The sequence below is a fragment of the Hemibagrus wyckioides genome, linkage group LG27, assembly GCF_019097595.1.
Source record: "Hemibagrus wyckioides isolate EC202008001 linkage group LG27, SWU_Hwy_1.0, whole genome shotgun sequence".
NCBI lineage: Eukaryota > Metazoa > Chordata > Actinopteri > Siluriformes > Bagridae > Hemibagrus > Hemibagrus wyckioides.
In genome coordinates this window covers 2,677,501-2,698,547 of record NC_080736.1, presented here as the reverse complement: position 1 = coordinate 2,698,547, position 21,047 = coordinate 2,677,501, and the positions used below count along the sequence as shown (strand labels likewise).

The 21,047-nt window shown below is 42.2% G+C and overlaps 1 protein-coding gene across 1 annotated transcript in view; it reads left to right on the top strand.

Annotated features, from left to right (window-relative positions):
* Positions 1–19,105: 19,105 nt before the first annotated feature.
* The window catches only part of hrh3 (histamine receptor H3), a 4,158-nt gene continuing 2,216 nt past the window's right edge, over positions 19,106–21,047 (top strand). The window contains exons 1-2 of the mRNA XM_058381751.1: positions 19,106–19,613; positions 21,001–21,047. The exon at positions 21,001–21,047 is cut by the window's right edge and continues 120 nt beyond it. Of these exons, the coding sequence (XP_058237734.1) occupies positions 19,265–19,613; positions 21,001–21,047 (396 nt within the window). The 5' untranslated portion in view covers positions 19,106–19,264. The remainder of the gene's footprint in view (positions 19,614–21,000) is intronic.

The following is a 21,047-nucleotide window of genomic DNA, read 5'->3' as shown; positions in this document are numbered from 1 at the left end:
AATACAAGAGAAATGAGATGTAAATTCATTTGGTTTAGATAGATAAGTCAGAAGTCTTGGCTTCATTTCCTGCTTTGAATAATGAGAGAAAATATTGTGAGGTTCTGGGGGAGAAAAAGAAAATTTACTCCTAAATCTCATAAATTAGCAGAGAATATGGCTAAAAAAAATCTTCATATCCTATGTTTAGCTCCTGTAGATTTCCATACATGGACACTCATTAATGCAAATCTCTAAAAATTCATGTCTTCTTTCGCTGCTCCTGAGGATGGACCACATGGAGCTGGAGATAGATGAGATTACTGTCCATGGTTCCATTTGGAAAAAAAACATGAAGATGTTTTGCACTCAAGTCTCCACCAGTGACCAGTTCATCACTCCATCAGTGACCAGTTCATCACTCCATCAATGACCAGTTCATCACTCCGTCAGTGACCAGTTCATCACTCTATCAATGACCAGTTCATCACTCCGTCAGTGATCAGTTCATCACTCCGTCAGTGATCAGTTCATCACTCCGTCAGTGATCAGTTCATCACTCCGTCAGTGACCAGTTCATCACTCCGTCAGTGATCAGTTCATCACTCCGTCAGTGACCAGTTCATCACTCCGTCAGTGATCAGTTCATCACTCCGTCAGTGATCAGTTCATCACTCCGTCAGTGATCAGTTCATCACTCCGTCAGTGACCAGTTCATCACTCCGTCAGTGACCAGCTCATCACTCCATCAGTGACCAGCTCATCACTTCAACAAACAGACTTTATGTTAAAACTTCTTTCTGATCATACACTACACAGGGATATGATTTATAATCTCATTCTCTGGTGTTCTGAGTCCCCAGTGTGACCACTTCTTCTTTCCAGACCTGCCTGATCCATCCAGAAGCTCTACCCCAGGTTTGGACTCTTGTGGCTTGGTGGTGCTCACTGCTGCTGTGGATAGATCTGAGTGGACAGCCCGTGACCAAGTGGACTGCTGTGGATAGAACCATTTGGAGATCTCTGACCTGCTGTTGCATCAGTCAGCTTTCAGCAGGAAGGAATTAGTATTGAGTTTATAATGAACTCAGAAACTACACTGACCTATTAGTTCCTAAAGAGACAAAAAGACCAGAAATAAGCAGAGGTCTTAGGGTTAATCTACAGCTTGGGTCCAGGAAACTGGGCCTTCAAATTTTATTTAAAACAAAGGATCTGGTAAAGGATGGAGCCACCAGGAAGGGAGGGGATCTTATCCAGTTCCAGGAGGAGAAGACCCGTCTGCTTGTTTTAAATCTGAAGTGTAGGAAAGTTTCGAGTTTCCTGTGAAGTACAGCAGTAAAGGAGAGCGAGTTGTAGATTGGATGATAACAGTGAGTCAGCATTGTAAGGCAGCTGTACAGTACATGAGTGGAAATACGACCAATATGCTAACACACATCAGACGACATCATCCAGATGTGTCAGTCACCGGAGTTAGGCAGAAAAAGACTACAGTAGTGCAACAACTAATCCTTGCAGCTTTTAAGCAGCCTTTAGATGTGAGAGCAGACAGGACCAAAGCTATTAATTTCCTAAGGGAGGCAATTGGCATTTACATTTCATCTGCAATGCACCTATATACAGTAGTAGAGGTTCAATACAGCTTCAAGTATTTATTAAATGTGCTCGAGCCACGTTACACTGTCCCATCTCACTCCCCCTGTCCCCCTGCTCATCTCAGATGCAGGAAGCTTTTCAGTTCTGCAGCTGATTATGACCAAACACTACTGCCTGTTCAAAATAAACAGAAAAAAAGCAAGCACTGGGGATGTGTTGCTCATTCCTGTTGTACCGAACCCGTATCAAACTGTGACCACCATACCAAGATACGTACCAAACCGTGACTTCTGTGTACCATTACACCCCTACTATCCAGTGTCACCCAAATGAGGATGAGGTTCCCTTCTAAGCCTGGCTCCTCTCAAGGTTTCTTCCTCAGATCATACACACACAGTGTACTATATATACACAAACGCTCCATTCTCCTTTTATAGGGTGCCAATACTTTCGTCCTAAACGAGTGTTTAGTCTTAGTTATCTTTAAATTGTTTACACGACAATTTCACAAACATTCCATGAAATTATCACTTCCTATTAGAATCAAATCCATAAAATTAGGATCTGTTCAAGATCCTAATTCAAATACTGTTCAAAAGTATTGGCACCCTATAACAGGAGAGTGTGTGTGTCTGTGTTAGCTGACACCCTGAGGGCTGAGCTGTGTTACTGGAAGAGTCTCTCAGGAGGCGCTCTTTTGTGGTTTTTGTCATTTAGCCAGCTTCCTGTGAGCTTTTACTCCTTTTATGGTGTATAGGTGGGCGTGGCTCTGTCTGAACAAGATTTCAGTCATCATTTACAGCTAAGTGGTGTTTAAACTCATTGTATTTTGGTTTGTTTTTTGTTTTTATTCCCAAGTTTACTATCAGATGGATTAATGAGGCCAGTTAGAACTATTTATTAAAACTTTGCTCTATCAGAATGCACAGTCATACGTCATAACCAGCGCTAAGAGCCAAGCAGATAAACACGTTATTATTATCATTCTCCAGGACACAGATGGGGTTGAGGACAAAAGCAAAAAATACACAAGAGAGAAACTTCAGAAACTTTCAGCCTCAGGAGACGCTACAGATAACGGTAGAAGCAAACGATATAATGAGACACAAAGAGACAAAACCACAAGGTGTGATGATAACGAGTGTGGACGATCTGTAAGATGTTTTTTCTCCCAGTTTGGTCATGTGATTTCGGTAATGAAGAAGCTCCAGTGTCCGTCTGCAGCCGGAGAGTGTTTAAAATTCATCTCTACGTCTGTCACACAGAGAGAAAAGTATTCTGTCTCTTTGTCTATTGACTAAAAAAGAGCCACTTCCTGCTTCGGGAACTGAATTTTTATCCAGGAGTCTCGCATTTAACTCACATTTACAAAATAGCGGCTAATTGCTGCTAAGTTTCATGATGATGTTTTTAACAGGAGGGAGGCTGATTAGGAGACACTCTGTAATCAGCTGAAGGTGCAAAAAAAACAAGTATTATTATTATTTTTTTTAAAAAGCAACGTTTCAGTCATTAAGTTCATGCGGTTCTCTGGCTGATTCAGGGAACGCTGCGGGGGAAATGAGTTTCAGACGGATCGTTAGCGTAAACAATGAATATAAAATGGAAGACACGGGGAGACTTGGGCTACTTTTAAAAACGCATTTTAAACAGAATATATATATTAATCGATTTTTTTTCCTTCAGGTATAGCCATCCATTTTCTATACCCACTTTATTCCTAATTAGGGTCACGGGGATCTGCTGGAGTCTATGCCAGCACACATTGGGCGAAAGGTAGGGGTACACCCTGGACAGGTCACCAGTCCATCACAGGGTCACACATACAGACAGACAACCACACACACACACACACATACATACACACACACTCACTCCTATGGGTAATTTAGAATTACCAATCAACCTAATGTACATGTTTTTGGACTGTGGGAGGAAACCGGAGTAAACCCACACAGGCACGAGGAGAACATGCAAACTCCACTCCGGGATTCGGACCCAGGACCTTCTTGCGGTGAGGCAACAGTGCTAACCACTAAGCCACTGTGTTACCTTTTTCCCCCAGGTATAGATCATGTAAAATGAGCCAGACACATTGTCTTTCTTAAGCAGTCATTGTGTCTTTCTTAAGTATTTCTTAACATTTTCATCATCAAATAAGATAAGAGTCTCGAGATGTTTCAAATTTTTTTTCCACTTTTGTTCACAGATAAAAGTTTCAGAAGTGAAATCATTCCCAAAACGAATCTGTGATCATGTAAAGTGTCACAGAGTTTTAATCTCACGTTAAACGTCTCGTCGTTTTATGTTCAAATCGGACTGCATTCGTTTCATTTCATTACAGAAAGTGATTGAAATTTGGTCCAGGATTAAAATATTTTTTCTTTAGTTGAGTTTGAGAAATTACACATGGATAAATATTTTGCTGATTATTTGGTGTACAGATTGCTTAGTCTTCAGTGAGATTATAATTTGTTTGGATTATACAGTAAATATAAATAAATAAATAAATAAATAAGCACTTTATACAGGTTTGGGATTGATTGATTGATTGATTGATTGATTGATTGATTGATTGATTGATTGATTGATTTATTGTTAATATTTATGTAATTATGTACTATAGTTTTGATATATTTTGTTTTATATTTTTATAAATTCTTGATAAATTTTATTATATTTTGATTAATAGATAGTTTTCATGTATTATTTATTGATTTATTTAAATGATTTAATATTTAGATTTATCTTATTATTTATTCAAACGTATGAATATATTAATAAATATTATACAATATAATAATAATAATAATAATAATAATAATAATAATAATAATAATAATAATAATAATAATATATTTTATTTACATTAATTAATATATTTATTTAAAAATTACTATTTTATTATTTATTTATTTTACAGATTTTTATTGACTGTTAAACTTGTGTATAACAAAAAAACCAGACATAAGCAGAGGCCTCATAGTTAATCTACAAGCTCAGTTTAATTTATTCGAAGCAGGACAGAGTGTGTGGTTATGACAGGAATAATTACAAACTCAGAAACTACACTGTCCGATTTGTTCATCAGGAGCTCTTGGTTACACAATTCCTCATTGTAATATATACATAAATACATAAACGGTTGTAGAAAGTACATTACTTCCTGTCCAGTGTCACCCAAATGAGGATGAGGTTCCCTTCTGAGTCTGGTTCCTCTCAAGGTTTCTTCCTCAGATCATCTCAGGGAGTTGTTCCTCACCACCGTCACCTCAGGCTTCTCATTAGTAATAAATGTTAGAGATGAATAGTAAACTTTATAATTTATTCATTGCAGTTTCCATATTTCTCTAAAGCTGCTTTGAGATAAGGTCCATTGACAATTGTACAAATAAATTGAATTAAACTGAATTGAATTATCACAAGGCACCTGGTGTTCCTGGGACTGACCACAGTGACCCTGACCAGGGGAAAAGAATTAAAAGTTGAAAATGTCATGGAGGAAAGAAACACGGGCAGGAAACACTGTTGAACCGATGCCCTTGCTCTTTTATTGCCCGTTTGCATTTACAGCGATACGCCTGGCAAAATAACACAAATAATCCCATAACACAACAAACAGGATAAACATTAGAGCAGCGACGCTACTGCAGAGAATCATGGGTATGCAAATTAGATGCCGACTTTCTGAAAGGACCAAACAAACCTTTGAACTCTTTTATTTTTTGTTTCTTTGACAGATTAAATGTCTTGTTTATGTAGCTATAAATGCATGTATTTTTCCAAGGGTGTACAAACTTTTGCACTCAGCTGTATTTATAACCAGAAGGTGGCAGTATAGAGTCATGTTTTTAGTTTTAATCCTGCACGTGCCATTATTTTGTATAGTTACATGCTTAGAGCTGGGGATGATGTAATAACAGCAACTGCAGCAATATGCAGATATTATGATAATTATGCAAATTAGAACACGACATTTGTACCAACGTGCTACAGCGTATCCTCTTCCTCCCTCTCTCTCTCTCTCTCTCTCTCTCTCTCGGGTAATCTTTCAGTTTTCCAGCTGCATTTTGATTTGTCCTCAGTTCCTCTCCCACTTGACTTTTTTTTCACCCAGTATTCCTATTCGTTTATAATTTTTCTTTTTCATTTCATTCATTTTTCATCATTCATCATTTATCCTTCTCCGTCTCTTTGCTTCCCTGTACATCAGTGCAGGAACTGTCTCTACTCTCTTTAAATAACTTTTTATTTGATTTTATTTTATTTCCCTTGTTTAGTTTTGGGTGTCTGTTTTCCACTCGGCCTGTCGCATGTCTGCACCACGTTGTCATGGTAATCACAGTGAATTAATCCGATTGTCCACATCGTGTCCGCTCGGCCAGCCACGAGGCAGCGATGGAGCTCTGTCGCTTTCCTAATTGTCAGAGACGAGGTCACGGCCGAGCGAGCCGATCACTTTTCTCTCTCTGGGGCTCATGGTGTCCTCGTGCAGTCTGGATGACACGGTGTGTTGCTTCGACATCCTTTAGCGTTTAGATCCGATTAATTTAAAACCAGGACATTCCGTGAACATGGGCGTATTCAGATTATTTGGTCACTGAGGCTTTGTGTGTTTTCCTCATGAGTGACAGAATGGATTTTTGTGAGCTTGTGGGGTGTGAAAACAAAATGTCAGCCTCCACCTCCACCACTCCACTCCGCTCCACCCCCTCCAGCCTGATCCTGTTGGTGCGAGGAGCACATGGTGTGTGGGCGCATGCAGATGGCCAAACCTCACCAACGTCCATTCAAGCCATCAAACGTACTTACAGCAAAGTGCCTAAAAACTGATTGTGTGTGTATCTATGTGATATTCTGCTCACTAACGCTGTTCTGGTGCTAATCGGTGTGCGCCTCTCTGATTTCAAAACTGTTATTGCTAGCTCAGTTACAATAGCACTCGATTAAAAAAATAAAGAATTTTCTATGGAATGCCACATCAATAACAAATCCAATCCAGCGGAGATGTAGAGCAAATTCCATCTCCCAGAATGCACTGCAGCGATACGAGTTACAGGACACTGATGAGTGTGATGGTAGTCATGAGGGTATTAGCATAACAGATGCTTTGGAAACTCTTTGAGTTGATGAGGATATGAGAGAACTGGAGAGATTAAAGGACTAAAGCGCCGCTGCATCACTCTCGTTAGGTAGAAATGACATGATGCCTCCATGTTCGTCTTTTGTTAGCAAGATGCTAACCAGCTAACTGGGATAAGTGGTGTGTATATTTCTTTCTCAGTGCACTGAGCTTGTTTACTGTAGACGCTGCCAGCAGCCATGTTGATTTATTCTCACTTGCTGAACTCGAGGTTCAGTGCTGATTTTCTGATTAGGAATTCCAATTCTTATTTTATGTTTTGTTTTTTCCTGGTAGGAAATTTATTTGTTCATGAAAGGTCATAAAACCCATAAATTCCGACCTACATTTAAAACCACAGCATTAATCCCACTGCACCACTGATAGCACGGCATTCTGGGTAATGCTATAGGGTAACCCTTATAGTAAGAAATAGACTATCATGTCGTAAGTCTTAGTTTTAGTTTTTTCCTAGTTGAAAATGTACGACAGTTCTTAACTCGTAAATTCTGACCTACATTTAACCCCAGCATAAATCACCACCTAAAGCACGGCATTGTGGGAAACCATCATACTAATAAACAGACTATAATGTAGACAAAAGACCTTCGAATGTGAACGCCTCAATCTAAAATAAACCGGATGTCGTTGAAGATCAGGTTAATTAGGAAAATGAATTAGCGAGACAGTTCAGGTTAATGATCTCGTAGTGGGGTTTAGTTTGCTTAATAAAGAACTTCATTAATGTTAATAAATCTCTGAAATGCATCCAGCGAGGCTTAATCAGTGCCATCATTAATATCATCATAAAGGTTTATAAAGTTTATGTCTCCTGCAGATGATGGATTCATCGCCGCTGGGAAGAAAAAAAGAAGTCTGATTTCTCATCATCTCTCTAAAAGCACCTCTGGGTTTTTTTTTTCTTCCCACAACAACTTCTTTTTATCTCTCCGGTCCTGTCGGTCAGACCATCTCGTGGTTGTGCGAGGACACCAGCTGATTCATGTGCCTTGTTTTGAAGAGTCCTCCACACTGAAGTGCCCTCGCTTTCATGTCTATAACATGCTTATTCATGAGGATGAAGGAAAGTGAGGAGCGAGTGGCTTGTGTTATTCTTGCTGGTTTACCTTCTCACCTTTTAGTCATTTTACACATTCAATATTGTCCTACAAAGTGAAATAAAACAAACTTTTCCTCTTCAGGGGCTTTGAGTGAACATCTCCTCATTAGTTCGAAGACCGGAGAGATCTGCACTGCAATTAAATTCATGATCCTACATCCGACAAACTCGGTTAAGCGTCCCGGTTGTGGTGATTATCTTCCATTATGAGTGCAGGCCCTCGTTCAGAACGCAGCACCGCACATTTCATTTGCTTATCTATAGACTGATTATTATTTGGCCCTCATGGAAGTACAAAAAAACCCCGAGGATCTCTTATCCAGAGTGAATACAGACATTCATCTTCAGGAAGCGTCTTGCTCATCTATTTTTGGCCTGACTGTGTTAATATTCTGTCTGAAAGGTTTTTCCTCAAACAGACGCTGCTGAGAAATGGCTTCTGTATTCTGTATGAGTAATGATGGCACGCTAAGACTAATCATGCAGGTTTTCTTCTTTAGAACATCAGGAGGATTTGAAGAGTTAGGTCTTCAGAGGACATCGAGTGTTTATTCAGTCCCTTTTTCTGGTCGAGACTGGATTCGTTCACTGAGAACCATCGAAAACTCCCCAAATTAACCCAGTGCACCTCCACTGACTTCCTACAATGCTAAACCAGACCTCCAGGTACCTGATGGAACCATCAAATCCTACCATGTGCTCAAGCTACTCTCTGCATCTCGACTCTATCAAGTGGTGAAGAAGAACAAGCCTCTTTTCTTTGCATATTCCAGCTTGTTACCAATCTCGGGTCAGACCACAGGGTCAGTCATGATACAGTACCCCTGGAGCAGAGACGGATAAAGTTCTTGCTCAAGGGCCCACCAGAGGCAGCTTGGCTTTGCTGAGGCTTTAAACCCCGACCTTCTGATCATCAACCAATGAGCCTTAAACTTTCACCTTTGAGCCACAACTTTCCAGATGGAATCAACTTCCATTTCCATTTCTTTTTAGCTGACACATTAATCCAAAGCAGCAACAGAGACAGAATAGAGCTTTTCAGTTTTTCAGAGTCTTGCTCAAGGGCTCATCAGTGGCAGCTTGATGATGCTGAAGTCACATCCTTCAAATCAGGAACCATCCAGCTGAGTCACAAACTCAAGAGCTCTTCACAGAGCACTAACTCGTTTCATTCAAAAAGCGACTGGTGTGTTTTTTCCCCCCTGACCTGGTGATCTAGCATCATCAAGGACCTTTTATTTCACTTCATTCTTCTCCTTAATTTGGTCACCTACCACTTCTTAACCACAAGCTGGATCTCCACCATCACACATCTACAAGCCAGTGAGGGTGAAGCTAACACACAAGGTTCCTCCAAGACATGTGAAGTTATCCTCAGAATTTGCAGAAGAATGATCTCTCCTTCCTTTTCGTACATGCAAGTATTGCCTAGTGCTGTAGTGATTGACAGGAGAGAGAGGAAAGGACAGTGATTGACAGAAGAGAGAGAGAGTATGTCCCTCCCACTCAGAGATCATGACTAATTTTGCTCTCATGGGATCACCAAGACTCGAAATAATAGTTTGAACCAGGAAACTTTTGGAGGATCTTTTAAATAAAGACTACAAAGTGTTTCTGTAAGCAGCTCTGCAAAACATCGTCTGCTAAATGCTGTAAAAGTCTAAGAATCAAATCTTTTTTTAGTCTCGCTCCTTGTTTCACCCAGTTTCCACTTCTACCACCTCCTCGTTTCAGCTCTACTACACCAGCCTCCACCCTAAAACTGATACAAATCAGACAGAAGCTGTCCAGACCTCAAGGATCTCTCCTTTTACGAACGAGACCCAGAGTGTTACTCGGGTAGTTAAGAGTTCTTCACATCCTAAAAGGGTTTTAATTATCACTCACTCTGACAGAGAAACACTCAGCTGTTGAGATCTAGATGGAGAGAACCTTTAAGTTTCCTCCAGAAAGACAAGAGAAAGATATTTAATGGGGAAAGACGTTGAGATTGAACATTTTATCAAGGGTAGTGTGTGCAAAAGTCTTTACAGCCCTGTGGAAATGGCAGGAACTTTCCGGTTTCATTTTCCTTAATTGCAAAAACTGCCGTTTTAACAGCGGAGGTGTGTAGAGGTTTTATATCCATTATATATTTCATGGACAGTCAGGATCTATGTGTCAAAAAACGTTATCATGGTCTGCTCTGATTAGAATATTTTGTTTAGCATAATCCGGATTGCCCACACACACACACACACACACATTCTACATGGTGTGTATAAAACACCGCTCTATAATTATCAACCCTGTCATTAAGTGAGTGTAGTACAGTGCATGGTTATAAGCAGCCTCTGCCAGGTGTGTAAATGGCAACCACCTGCTTTCTCGATTTCTCATATACTCGCTTGATTCCTGGCTCAAGTAACCAAAAAGCTCTAAACAACCGAAATATTCCTGATCCTGACTTAACATCCATGATGAATCAGTTGGATATTCGCCAAACAAAACCAACTGAAAGGCCGAAATTCAACAGCATGAAAAACAAGTTTCACTTACTCTTCACTGACTTCAGCGCCAATGGACTCTGAAGGATTGGTCAGAAGGAGTTCTGTTTTCTCTAACAACAACTCAGACTGCAGAGCAGGTTTATATTAATGTGCTGGTTCTGATGAGGTGTCGTTTCTATAGTAACAGCTCATTCTCGGGGACCTGTACAGCGGACACTGAATAATCTCTAATAAAACTCTAATAACAAAAGAGTTATTTTTAAAATCGGTAAATCAGGAGAGGCTTTCTGTATGGAGATATTTTATTTAACATTAAGGGATGGAGTTTCCAGTGTGAGAACTTTGTAACACTTCCACCAGGGAAAAGTGTTCAGGAGAGAGAGAGAGAGAGAGAGAGAATGATAGAGAGTATGTACATAAGTTTTATTCCTTGCTCTGGCAATACATTGAACAATTTCTTATGCCAATAAAAGCTTGTGTGTGAGAGAGAGACAGAGAGAGAGAGAAACTAACCCATCTTCTGACCTCATTAAAACACTACAGCCTCAGGACTTACAGATCCACATTATCAGACCCAATCAATTATATAACAATTCTAACAAAAGAGAAAGAGGAAAGCACTCAGAAGTAGACGAGGAAGAGCTTGACTACATCCAGGCTGAGTGAGCAGAGGCTGGCAGTAGAGGAGGACCAACACTCACCACTCTGGAACTGAAGAGTGGACAGACTAATGATCCAACTGTCAGTTCAGAGCAGCAGAGACAGAGCGGCATTTCATAATCCCATTCACTAAAGATAAAGAAATTCAGTGTTACAGTGTTAGTGTTACAGCATTACAGTGTTACAGCATTACAGTGTTACAGCATTACAGTGTTGGTGTTACAGCATTACAGTGTTGGTGTTACAGTGTTACAGCATTACAGTGTTAGCCAGTGTCACAGCATCACAGCGTTTACGCCATTGCATCACAGCCTACAATAACGTCACAGTTAATTGAAGTGTCATTGTTAATTAGTACATCAGCGCACCACTACATCAAAGCTGATATCATTGGAGGTCACAGCGTCGCATGCGCCAGCATCATGTCACCATAAATGCCTGTGTCAACGTGATCACAGCGTCAGCAAAGATCACAGCCCTATAGCGTCACGCATCAGCAGCTGCCATAGCGTCGGCAGCTGTTCCATTGCTCATCACAGCGTCATTATAAAAGGTCGCCGTTAATCACAGAGCCATAGCGCCACTGCCATCACAGCCCAGCGAAGTGTCACGTTAATCATTAAGTGTCATGAGCGCCACGCATCACGAAGCAAGATGAAAGTGTCTACGAGCTTAATTTCACATTGCAAGCCATAGTGGTCACTGTTCTTAATGTTAATCATTGCGCTGGCCCCAGTTCCATCATTAAGCGCTTCATAGCGCCACAGTTAATCACAAGCGCCACAGTTAATCAAAGGTTCACAGCAGCGTCACGCACTCATTACAAGCGTTTCATAGCAGCCGCCGTTAATCACATTGCGCCATAGCGGTCACTGCCTACAAGCATCGCAGAGCGTCACAGCACCATTAAAGGTCAGCAGGTATGGTCACATCGACGTTACATCACAGCGTCACTGCCATCATTGCTAGCCGAGCAGCGCTCATTAAGCGACGCTTTCACGCATTGACGCGCTCACTGGCGTCACAGACCATAGCGCCAGTGCCGCTGTTCCACTGCGTTAATCACCGGTTACAGCGTCACACATCACATGGCGTCATTACAAGATCACAGCGCTCATAAGAAGCGTCACATGACGTTAATCACAGCGTCACGGTTGCCATCACAGCGTCACGTTAATCACGAGCGTCACGTTGACTACAGCGTCATAGTCGCCATTAAGCGACAGATCACATGTCATTGTCAATTTGATCACAGCAAGCGTCATAAAATGGCCATTAAGCGACTGCGAGCATCACATTGCGTCACTGCGATCATTAATCGGCCAGCGTTACAGTTAATCACAAGCTACCATAAGTTAATTCATAGCGCCATGTCGCCACGTTCTATCGCGTTATCACGTTCACAAGCGTCATGTAGCATCACGTTCTTAATGCTTAATCGATTACAAGCCATGAGCGTCACGTCTCCAATAAGCTAATCACATTGTTGCACATATAGCTGTCACGTCTAATGCTTAATCACATTGCGTCAACTGTCGCCATTGCGCTTCATAAGAGCGTCACGTTCTAATGGTTACATCACATTGCTGTCACAAGTTAATCACATAGTCATGAGCGTCAATGTCTAATACATCATTGCTGATCACATTGTTAATCACATTGCGTCACATACTGAATCACAGCGCTGGCCATGAGCGTCACTGTTCCACGGTTGACCATTGCTGCGTCACGTTACATCACAGCGCCACACATTGCACATCATAGCGCTTAGCGTCATAAACTACCGTTAATCACTGGCGTCATTGCGCTAATCACAGCGTCATAGCGTCATTGGCGGTTCTAATAAGCATCGTTAATCGCCGGCGCTGTCACCAAGAATCACAGCGCCATAGTACCGCCACTGTTCTTAATGCTAATCATAGCAGCGCTCATAGCAGCGTCACGCTCCACGGCTTAATCAATACAGCGCCTTCATGAGCGTCACTGCTCCACTGCGACCATTGCGCTGAGCAGCGTACAATATTCCATCAAGATCACAAGCGTCACGTTAATTGATAGCGTCATGACAGCGTCACTGTTCACTGCTTAATCATTGCGCGCCATATACGCCACAAGTCTCGACTGCTTAATCATATGGCGCGTCATGAGCGTCATTGTCGACAAGATCAATAAGCGTCACGCTGACCACAAGCGTTACAGCGTCACAAACTGCACGTTAATCGATAGCAACATAGCGTCACGTCGACAAGATCATTATCAAGCGTCACAGATCATTGAAAGCGTTTATAGCGTCATTGTTCCAATGTTATGATCACAGCGTCAATGTCGCCAATTGAGCGTCACTGGGTTAAGACCATTGCTGGTCAATATCGCCACAGCGTTAGCGTCACAGAGATCACGCATCATTGCTGGTCATTACAGCCATCACAAAGCGGCCATAGCGTCATTGTCGACCGTTGACCACAAGCTGTCACTGCTGATCACAGCGGTCACAAAGATCATTATGCTAAGGTCATAGCGTCATTGTCGACAAGACTGGCGCAACATTGGCAAAGATCACGCAAGGTCAATAAGATCATTGCTAAGCGCTCATAGAGCGTCATTGTCGACTAAGACATCACAGCGTCACTGCTTGATCACATTGGTGCTCAGTCGATAGCGTCATTGTCGAATAAGATCATTGAGCGCTCACAAAGATCACATTGCTGGCTCACGTTAAGATCACAGCAACATGAAGTGGTCACATGTTCCACGAATAAGACATTGCTAGTCAGCTGTCGCCATTGCTGCTGCTGATAGCGTCATTGTTCGACAATGGTGCCATCACAGCGTCAGCAATCGCAGCAACATATTTGTCAAGCGGTCGACCGTTTACATCACATTGCGTCGTCTTCATTAAGACCACAGCGTCACTGGCTGATCATTGGCGCGCTCATATGGTCATTGTTCCTTAACTGCACATCACATTGCGTCGTCACAAGACCACAGCAATACAGCATCATAAGAGCTGCCAGCGCGTCACGGTTCCACCGCCACTCATTAAGCAGTCACAGGTTAATCACAGCGTTAGCGCTCATTGTCGCACCGCAGACATCATTGAGCAAGTCAATAAGACCGCAGCGTCACAGTTGATCATGCAGCGCCATGCTGCCAGCGCCGTTCCACTGCTTTCACCACAGCGTCACGCGATCACGCCAGCGCTCATAGCGTCACGCTGTTCTACCATAATTATTAAGCGTCACGTTAATCCACAGCGTCATGTAACGCCACGTTCGCACGGTACCATAGCGTCACATAGCGTCACGCGTTCCAACGTTACACTCACAGCGTACTACAGCGTCACTGCTCCAATTTGCATCACATTGCGTCATGCAGCGTCACGTTCCACCGTTGACCATCATTAAGCGTCACGTTAATTACAGCGTCATAAGAGCGCGTCACGTCTACCGTTTAATCACATGCGTACTCAGCAGCGTCAGCTGTTCAATGTACCGTTAACATAGCGTCATAGCGTCACTGCCACCAATGCGCTCACCAGCGTCACAAGCTGACTCATCATTGTTATTGAGCGTCACTGTCTAATGCTTAATTTCATAGCGCCATAGCGTCATTGCTCTAATACATCACATGCGTCACGTTTGATCATTATGTCACAGTGTTACAGCATTGTTCGCACAGTTACATCATTGCGCGTCACAGCATCACAGCGTCATTGCCATCACAGCTGTTATAGTGCCATAGCAACAGCATTACAGTGTAATCACGCGTCATTGCTGACCATTATGCGATCGTTGACCACGTGCGCGTACTATAGCATTAATCACAGCGCCATAGCGTCACGTTACAGCAGCATTAATGAGTCACGTTAATCACAGCGCGATTACAGTGTGACAGCATTAGCGTCACGTTAATCACGGCGTCATTAGCAGTCATAGTGTTCCACAGTTAATAATCACAGGCGTCATTGCACCACAGCGCGACAGTTAATTCCATAGCGTCACACATCATTACAGCGTCACAGCATTACATTGCGTCATTGCGATCACAGCGCCACAGCGCTCAGCTGTCTTACTAAAAGTGACCACAGCGTCAATAGCGTTACAGCGACAGCATTACAGTGTTACAGCATTACAGTGTTACAGCATTACAGTGTTATAGTGTTACAGCGACAGCATTACAGTGTTACAGCATTACAGTGTTACAGCGACAGCATTACAGTTACACATTACGTCATAATCTCTTCTATAAGAACTTATAAAGATCTAATCTGTTCCTCACAGCAGTGAAAGTGGAAGCCTGTGGTGAGAAGCAAGGGCCTTTATTTCCTATTTTTAACAGCGACGTGAAATGCAAAACATTCACTGCGGCTCTGTCTGACTTCTGCCCAGTAGCTGTCCGTTTGACGGCAGGTTAAATGAAAATCCTTCCCCAGAGGATCTGTATGCAGGCTGAGACACAATTTGTCTTCCTCCAGGTTTTGAATAAATTCTCTGTCAATACTGAGGGGAAAAAACCCTGGAGCTTTCATTGTCTTCGCTGCTCTTTCAGTTTTTTCTTCTTGACATGCACTTTGCACTAGGGTCTGTTTTCGAGATTAGATTGTTATTAGATGTTACATCGGGCTTTCAACAGGTTCTGTGAAGACTGTTAGACTGTAAAGTATAAGAAATAACCTTCCTGTGATTTTATAAACATTGCTGGATTCATAATATTCTCCAGCAATGAGACAAAAACATGACTGTGAAAGTTCCTACAACTGAAAATGCTCTGAAAATGTTATTTATGAACATTCCTTAGAAATTTCTAGAACTGAAATGCTCATGACTTTCATTTCCATATACGGCATTTCATTTCCATATACATTTCATTTCATTTCCACTTCCTGACATGCCCACATTTCCATATACGGCTTTCAGCCCGAGGGTTACACCAGCAGGCATTGCTTAAAATTTGTCTGTTTGTGGGAGCAACATAACATCTACTGATGTTTGTGGGCGTGGCCTAATTTCCAATTAGAAACTCTAGTTGCCAAAATATATATAGCGTCTAAAGCTAACAATCCCCCAAAAGGATGAAATATATGACTCGTTGGCCTGATTAGCTTTAGATAACGTAAGATAAGGAATAAGGAGTGCTGTAAAGGGACAGAGAGACATCTAACGGTGCTAATGAGAATTAGCATGAGCAAGGCAAATTAGAACGAGCCAATTACAGGTGGAAAGTACAAGAAGTCCCGCCCCTTTCTGAGAGGGTCAGCTTTTCTTCTTAAAACACACCTTGTTTATTGTTGAGATTTTCCTCTGTATAAAATTTCATTATGATTTTGAGAAATAAGTGAGTTAATACATCACCTCAAATATTACCACCTCGTATTGACTTTAAAGAAAGTTTTTTTTGCGTGAGCTGATTATCACATCACGAAATAGTCAGAATGTAGGCGTTCTTTAATCACAGGTCTATCGTTAGAGGATCCTCTTCAGATAATCGAACACAGAGAACGCTCACTGTCACTCAGCCTGTTAGAGAGTTGACTGACAAGGAATAATTTCCCTGTTACCAGGAATAAAAGACTTTTAAACGAGCTTCATTCAACCTACTTAGATTTGTGTCCAGAAAAAAAAGTAGGATTGATGAGCATTTGAATAGTTTGCAGTTTTTGTGTCACAGTGGCAGAAACGTAAACCCGTCAGCTAGGGCAGGTAGGTCAGGAAGTCGGATTTATCAGATATAATAACCACACAAAACTGTTCCTTGATCTAAAATCCTCTGTTTTGTTTCATATTCCCTTCTGCACTCAATCCCCTCGGAGTGAAAGTGATAAACTGCTCAGAAAGCTAGCGGGTGTCTTAAATCCGGGATAAGGTGGCGTAGTCTGTTCAACTGAACTGCATTCACACTTCACAGAACCAAGTGATCTTATGGATTAAAGGATTAAAACACCACATGTTGATTCAGAAGCATTCTGTCTAAAAACACGCAAGAAGCGGTGAAGTGGACGAGACAGAATCGAAGCCGGGGCCGTCCGTTTGAGACAACAATCCTCGTCGGACCTGATGATCCTTCCTCGTGATGATCTTTATGAGATCTGACAATTTCAAGCGATTCTTCAACTCATCCTCCTCCTACTCTGAAGAAACTCCAGCATGCTATCCGAGAGACCAGATCATATCCTCGGACAGTCCGAAAGGAAATCCTCGGATCATGTGGAACCTACAGATCCATGTATGACACGTACATGGGATCAGGGTTATCTAGAATCTAAAGCATGGAGAAGAAAGTCATGTGAAAGGGCTTCAGTCATTAGCAGCATGGTAATGAGAGACAGGTTTTGCATAATGGTGCATTAATTAAAGCCCCCCACACGTCCAATTACGAGCTGGACGAAAGATCTCTCTTAGAGCGATACAGTAATTTAATCTCCTAATGAATCTAATCAGCGTCAGTCACTCGGGCTTTTTTTGGAAAAGGGTTCCAGAAATCAGTGGCAGTGTCACTGTGTTGCTTTGTGTTTTACAGACAAGTTGATTTGAATAAAAATGAGGACTGTTGGTGGTCGAGTGCACAAAGCTCATAAAGCCCAGTTACACTCGCACCCTGAGGCTCTCTGAAAGAACAACTGATTTTTCTTCTTGTACTGAATAAAAAAAAAGACTTTTAAATGAAGAGTAAGCCTTCACTACTTTCTTCAGAAAGCTGGTCAGGACTTAAAGGATACTTTGATAGATACTGACCACTGCAGACCGGGAACACCCCACAAGAGCTGCAGTTTTGGAGATGCTCTGATCCAGTGGTCTAGCCATCACAATTTGACCCTTCGTCAAACTCGCTCAAATCCTTACACTTGTTCATTTTTCCTGCTTCTAACATCAACTTTGCTGTTTAATAATCCAGCTCTGGTCAGGTGCCTCTGTCACATTATTCACTTCACGGCTGGTCAGTTTGTGTACACCGATCAGGTATAACATTGTGAGCAGTTCCAGGTGAAGTGAATAAGACTGAGTATCCCCTCATCATGGCACCTGTTAGTGGGTGGGATATATTAGGCAGCAAGTCAACATTTTGTCCTCAAAGTTGATGTTAGAAGCAGGAAAAATGGACAAGCGTAAGGATTTGAGCGAGTTTGACGAAGGGCCAAATTGTGATGGCTAGACCACTGGATCAGAGCATCTCCAAAACTGCAGCTCTTGTGGGGTGTTCCCGGTCTGCAGTGGTCAGTATCTATCAAAAGTATCCTGTAAGTTGTGAGGTGGAGGTCACTTACAGGACTTAAAGGATCTGCTGCTAACATCTTGGTACCAGATACCACAGCACAACTTCAGGTGGAGTCCATGCCTCGATGGGTCAGAGCTGTTTTGGCAGCAAAAGAGGAACCAACACTATATTAGGCAGGTGGTCATAATGTTATGGCTGATCAGTGTATAATAAACATGCTAGAAATATAATGGTGAAGATGATGCAGGAGGAAGGGAAATATTCCATATGTTGATATTTAAATACCTATCGCTCATTTATTCATTTTCAGTAAGAGCTTTCAGGTCATTCTTTCTTCCAGTGCTTCAGCATTCAGGTCAGGTCAGTGGTGGAGCCCAAGTTTATTTCGGGAATGCTGGATGCAAGGAAGGAGAACTTACACCAGATGGGACACTAATTCATTGCAGAAAGCCACACACACACACACACACAAAAGCACACATACGCACATACCCACCGACACACGCACCCACCGACACACACACACAGATGCACACAAACCCACATACCACACTCATGCACACCCACACCACACCACCTACACACATGCACACACATATACACCCACACACACATATACTCCCACACACACATATACACACACCAGATCAGGTCTATCTGTTCACACTGAAAAGGATTCAAAAGAAGATTTCATTCTGTGAATATTTTATTTGGTTTAATGAAGCAAACAGAAAACAGAGAGAAAGCTGAAGCGCTGTTGTGTGTGTGTGTGTGTGTGTGTGTGTAAGGATGTGATTGGTGTATTGTGGTTTATTGTGTCCTGCACACAGTGAGGGTTAATGTCACGGAGCCCATCCCAGAGCTGAGTGAGATGCAGCCAATGAGCGGCGCTCTGCGTCCCCGGTATAAAGCACCGGTCGCTGCGCCTCCACTTCAATTTCACCCTGAACTCTGGCGCGCGTCTCTCTCTCTTGCACCTAAACACACACACGCGCGCGCGCAAGGCTGCCGGTGCATTGCCCATGCCTCTGCCTCTACATCTACCTCTACCTCTGCTTCTACCTCTGTCTCCGCCTCAGCAGCATGCAGTCGTCGCTGTTCGCCGTGGGTCACAGTTTCGGGCTCCCGACGCCCGTCTCCTCCGTGTGGAAGCCGTCCGCGGACGCGCCGCTCGCGCTACTGCTCTCCAACTGGTCCGCGCCCGACAGAGCCAACGGCACCGCGGACGCGCTGGAGCACCGGCGGCGCGCGCTCTCCTACGGCCAGTTCTCGCAAAGCGCCGCGGTGCTCGTGACCGCGCTCATGACCCTCCTGGTGTTCGCCACCGTGCTCGGGAACGCGCTCGTCATCCTGGCGTTCGTGGTGGAGAAAAGTTTGCGCACCCAGGGCAACTTTTTCTTCCTTAATCTGGCCATAGCGGACTTTCTGGTCGGTGAGTGACCGGAAATCTCACACACATGGGAGAAATCCATGCAAAAAAAAAAGACGCGCGCAGATAATACTCACGTGCGTGTAGCATTCAGGTGTATGGTTACGGATGTGAACGGAATTTTTTGAGAGACATTTTTAAGAAAAATAAAAACAGCACATAAAAAATAACAAAACTTGCAGAATAATATAAAAATGCAAAAACTGTAGAGCACGTGAACTCTATAAGCGTGAAAATGAACCTATTAAACTACTGACCATCTACAGTCTAGTAAAATGTGTTAATTCTGTACATGTAGAATATCTAGAAGAAAATATTTAATACTGTATTAAAAAATAAGCCATATATACAGTATAGATGTATATTTTATGCGCTGCGCATCTTGACATTTAGACTTGCCAGCAAAATTATTTCCAAAATTAAGATAGAAACATTTAACACGTATAAAAGAATGATCTTTCTTCTTTCTTCTCTGAATGTGTATCTAATCTTTAGAACAAAATAATTAACAAAACAGATTGTTTTCAGGGTTTGAAAAATACAGAATGAATGATATTAATGATGGATAATAAATGACAGTATTGTTGATATTATACTTTAAACTCATCCAGAAATAAAGGCTACTGTTCCTGGTCACTGCAGTGGAACCGTATCATGACCTTCGGGATCCTTCGTTTCTGGATCGTTTACCTTTAAAATCATTTTCATTTGCACCTTCAGAGTTGTACTCACCCAGAGAACACCACACACACACACACACACACACACACACACACACAACTTCCTGTAGTGATACCGCAGCACTGATGAGGACAAGTATTCTCTATTTCTGGAGTCGTTCCACATCCTAAAGCCTTTATTGGGTTTGTGGCTCCGAGTAGAACCAATCTGGGAAACTAGAACCTCTGTGCATGCAAAGAACCTTTGAGAAATCCTTTTTATCTAATAAATGACTTGAACATGTTTGAATCTAGCACCGTAAATCTGTATTGTTTTTTTTAAATTTTGGAGGGAATCATGTGAAAGTTTTGTGTAGATTCCAACAGAAAAAGGTTCTAAGAATAAACGGGTTATTAACGGTTCTATGATGCACCACTTGGAGAACCCTTAAAAGCTCTGTGTAGAGGGTTCCGAGTAGAACCTATGTTTAAATCTAGCACCGTAAATCTGTTTGGATTTAGTGTAGATTCTAACAGAATACAGAAAAGATTGTAAGAATAAACAGTTTATTAATGGTTCTATGGTTGGAGAACCCTTAAAATCTCTGTCTAGAGCGTTTTGAGTAGAACCTAGCTGTCGCTGAACAACCGTTTTACATCTAGAGTAATCGACTGTATATTATTCAGTTTCCAGAACGATGACTATGTTTGTGCCCCCCTTGTACCTGTAGGTGGGTTCTGCATCCCGGTGTATATCCCCTATGTGCTGACAGGGGAG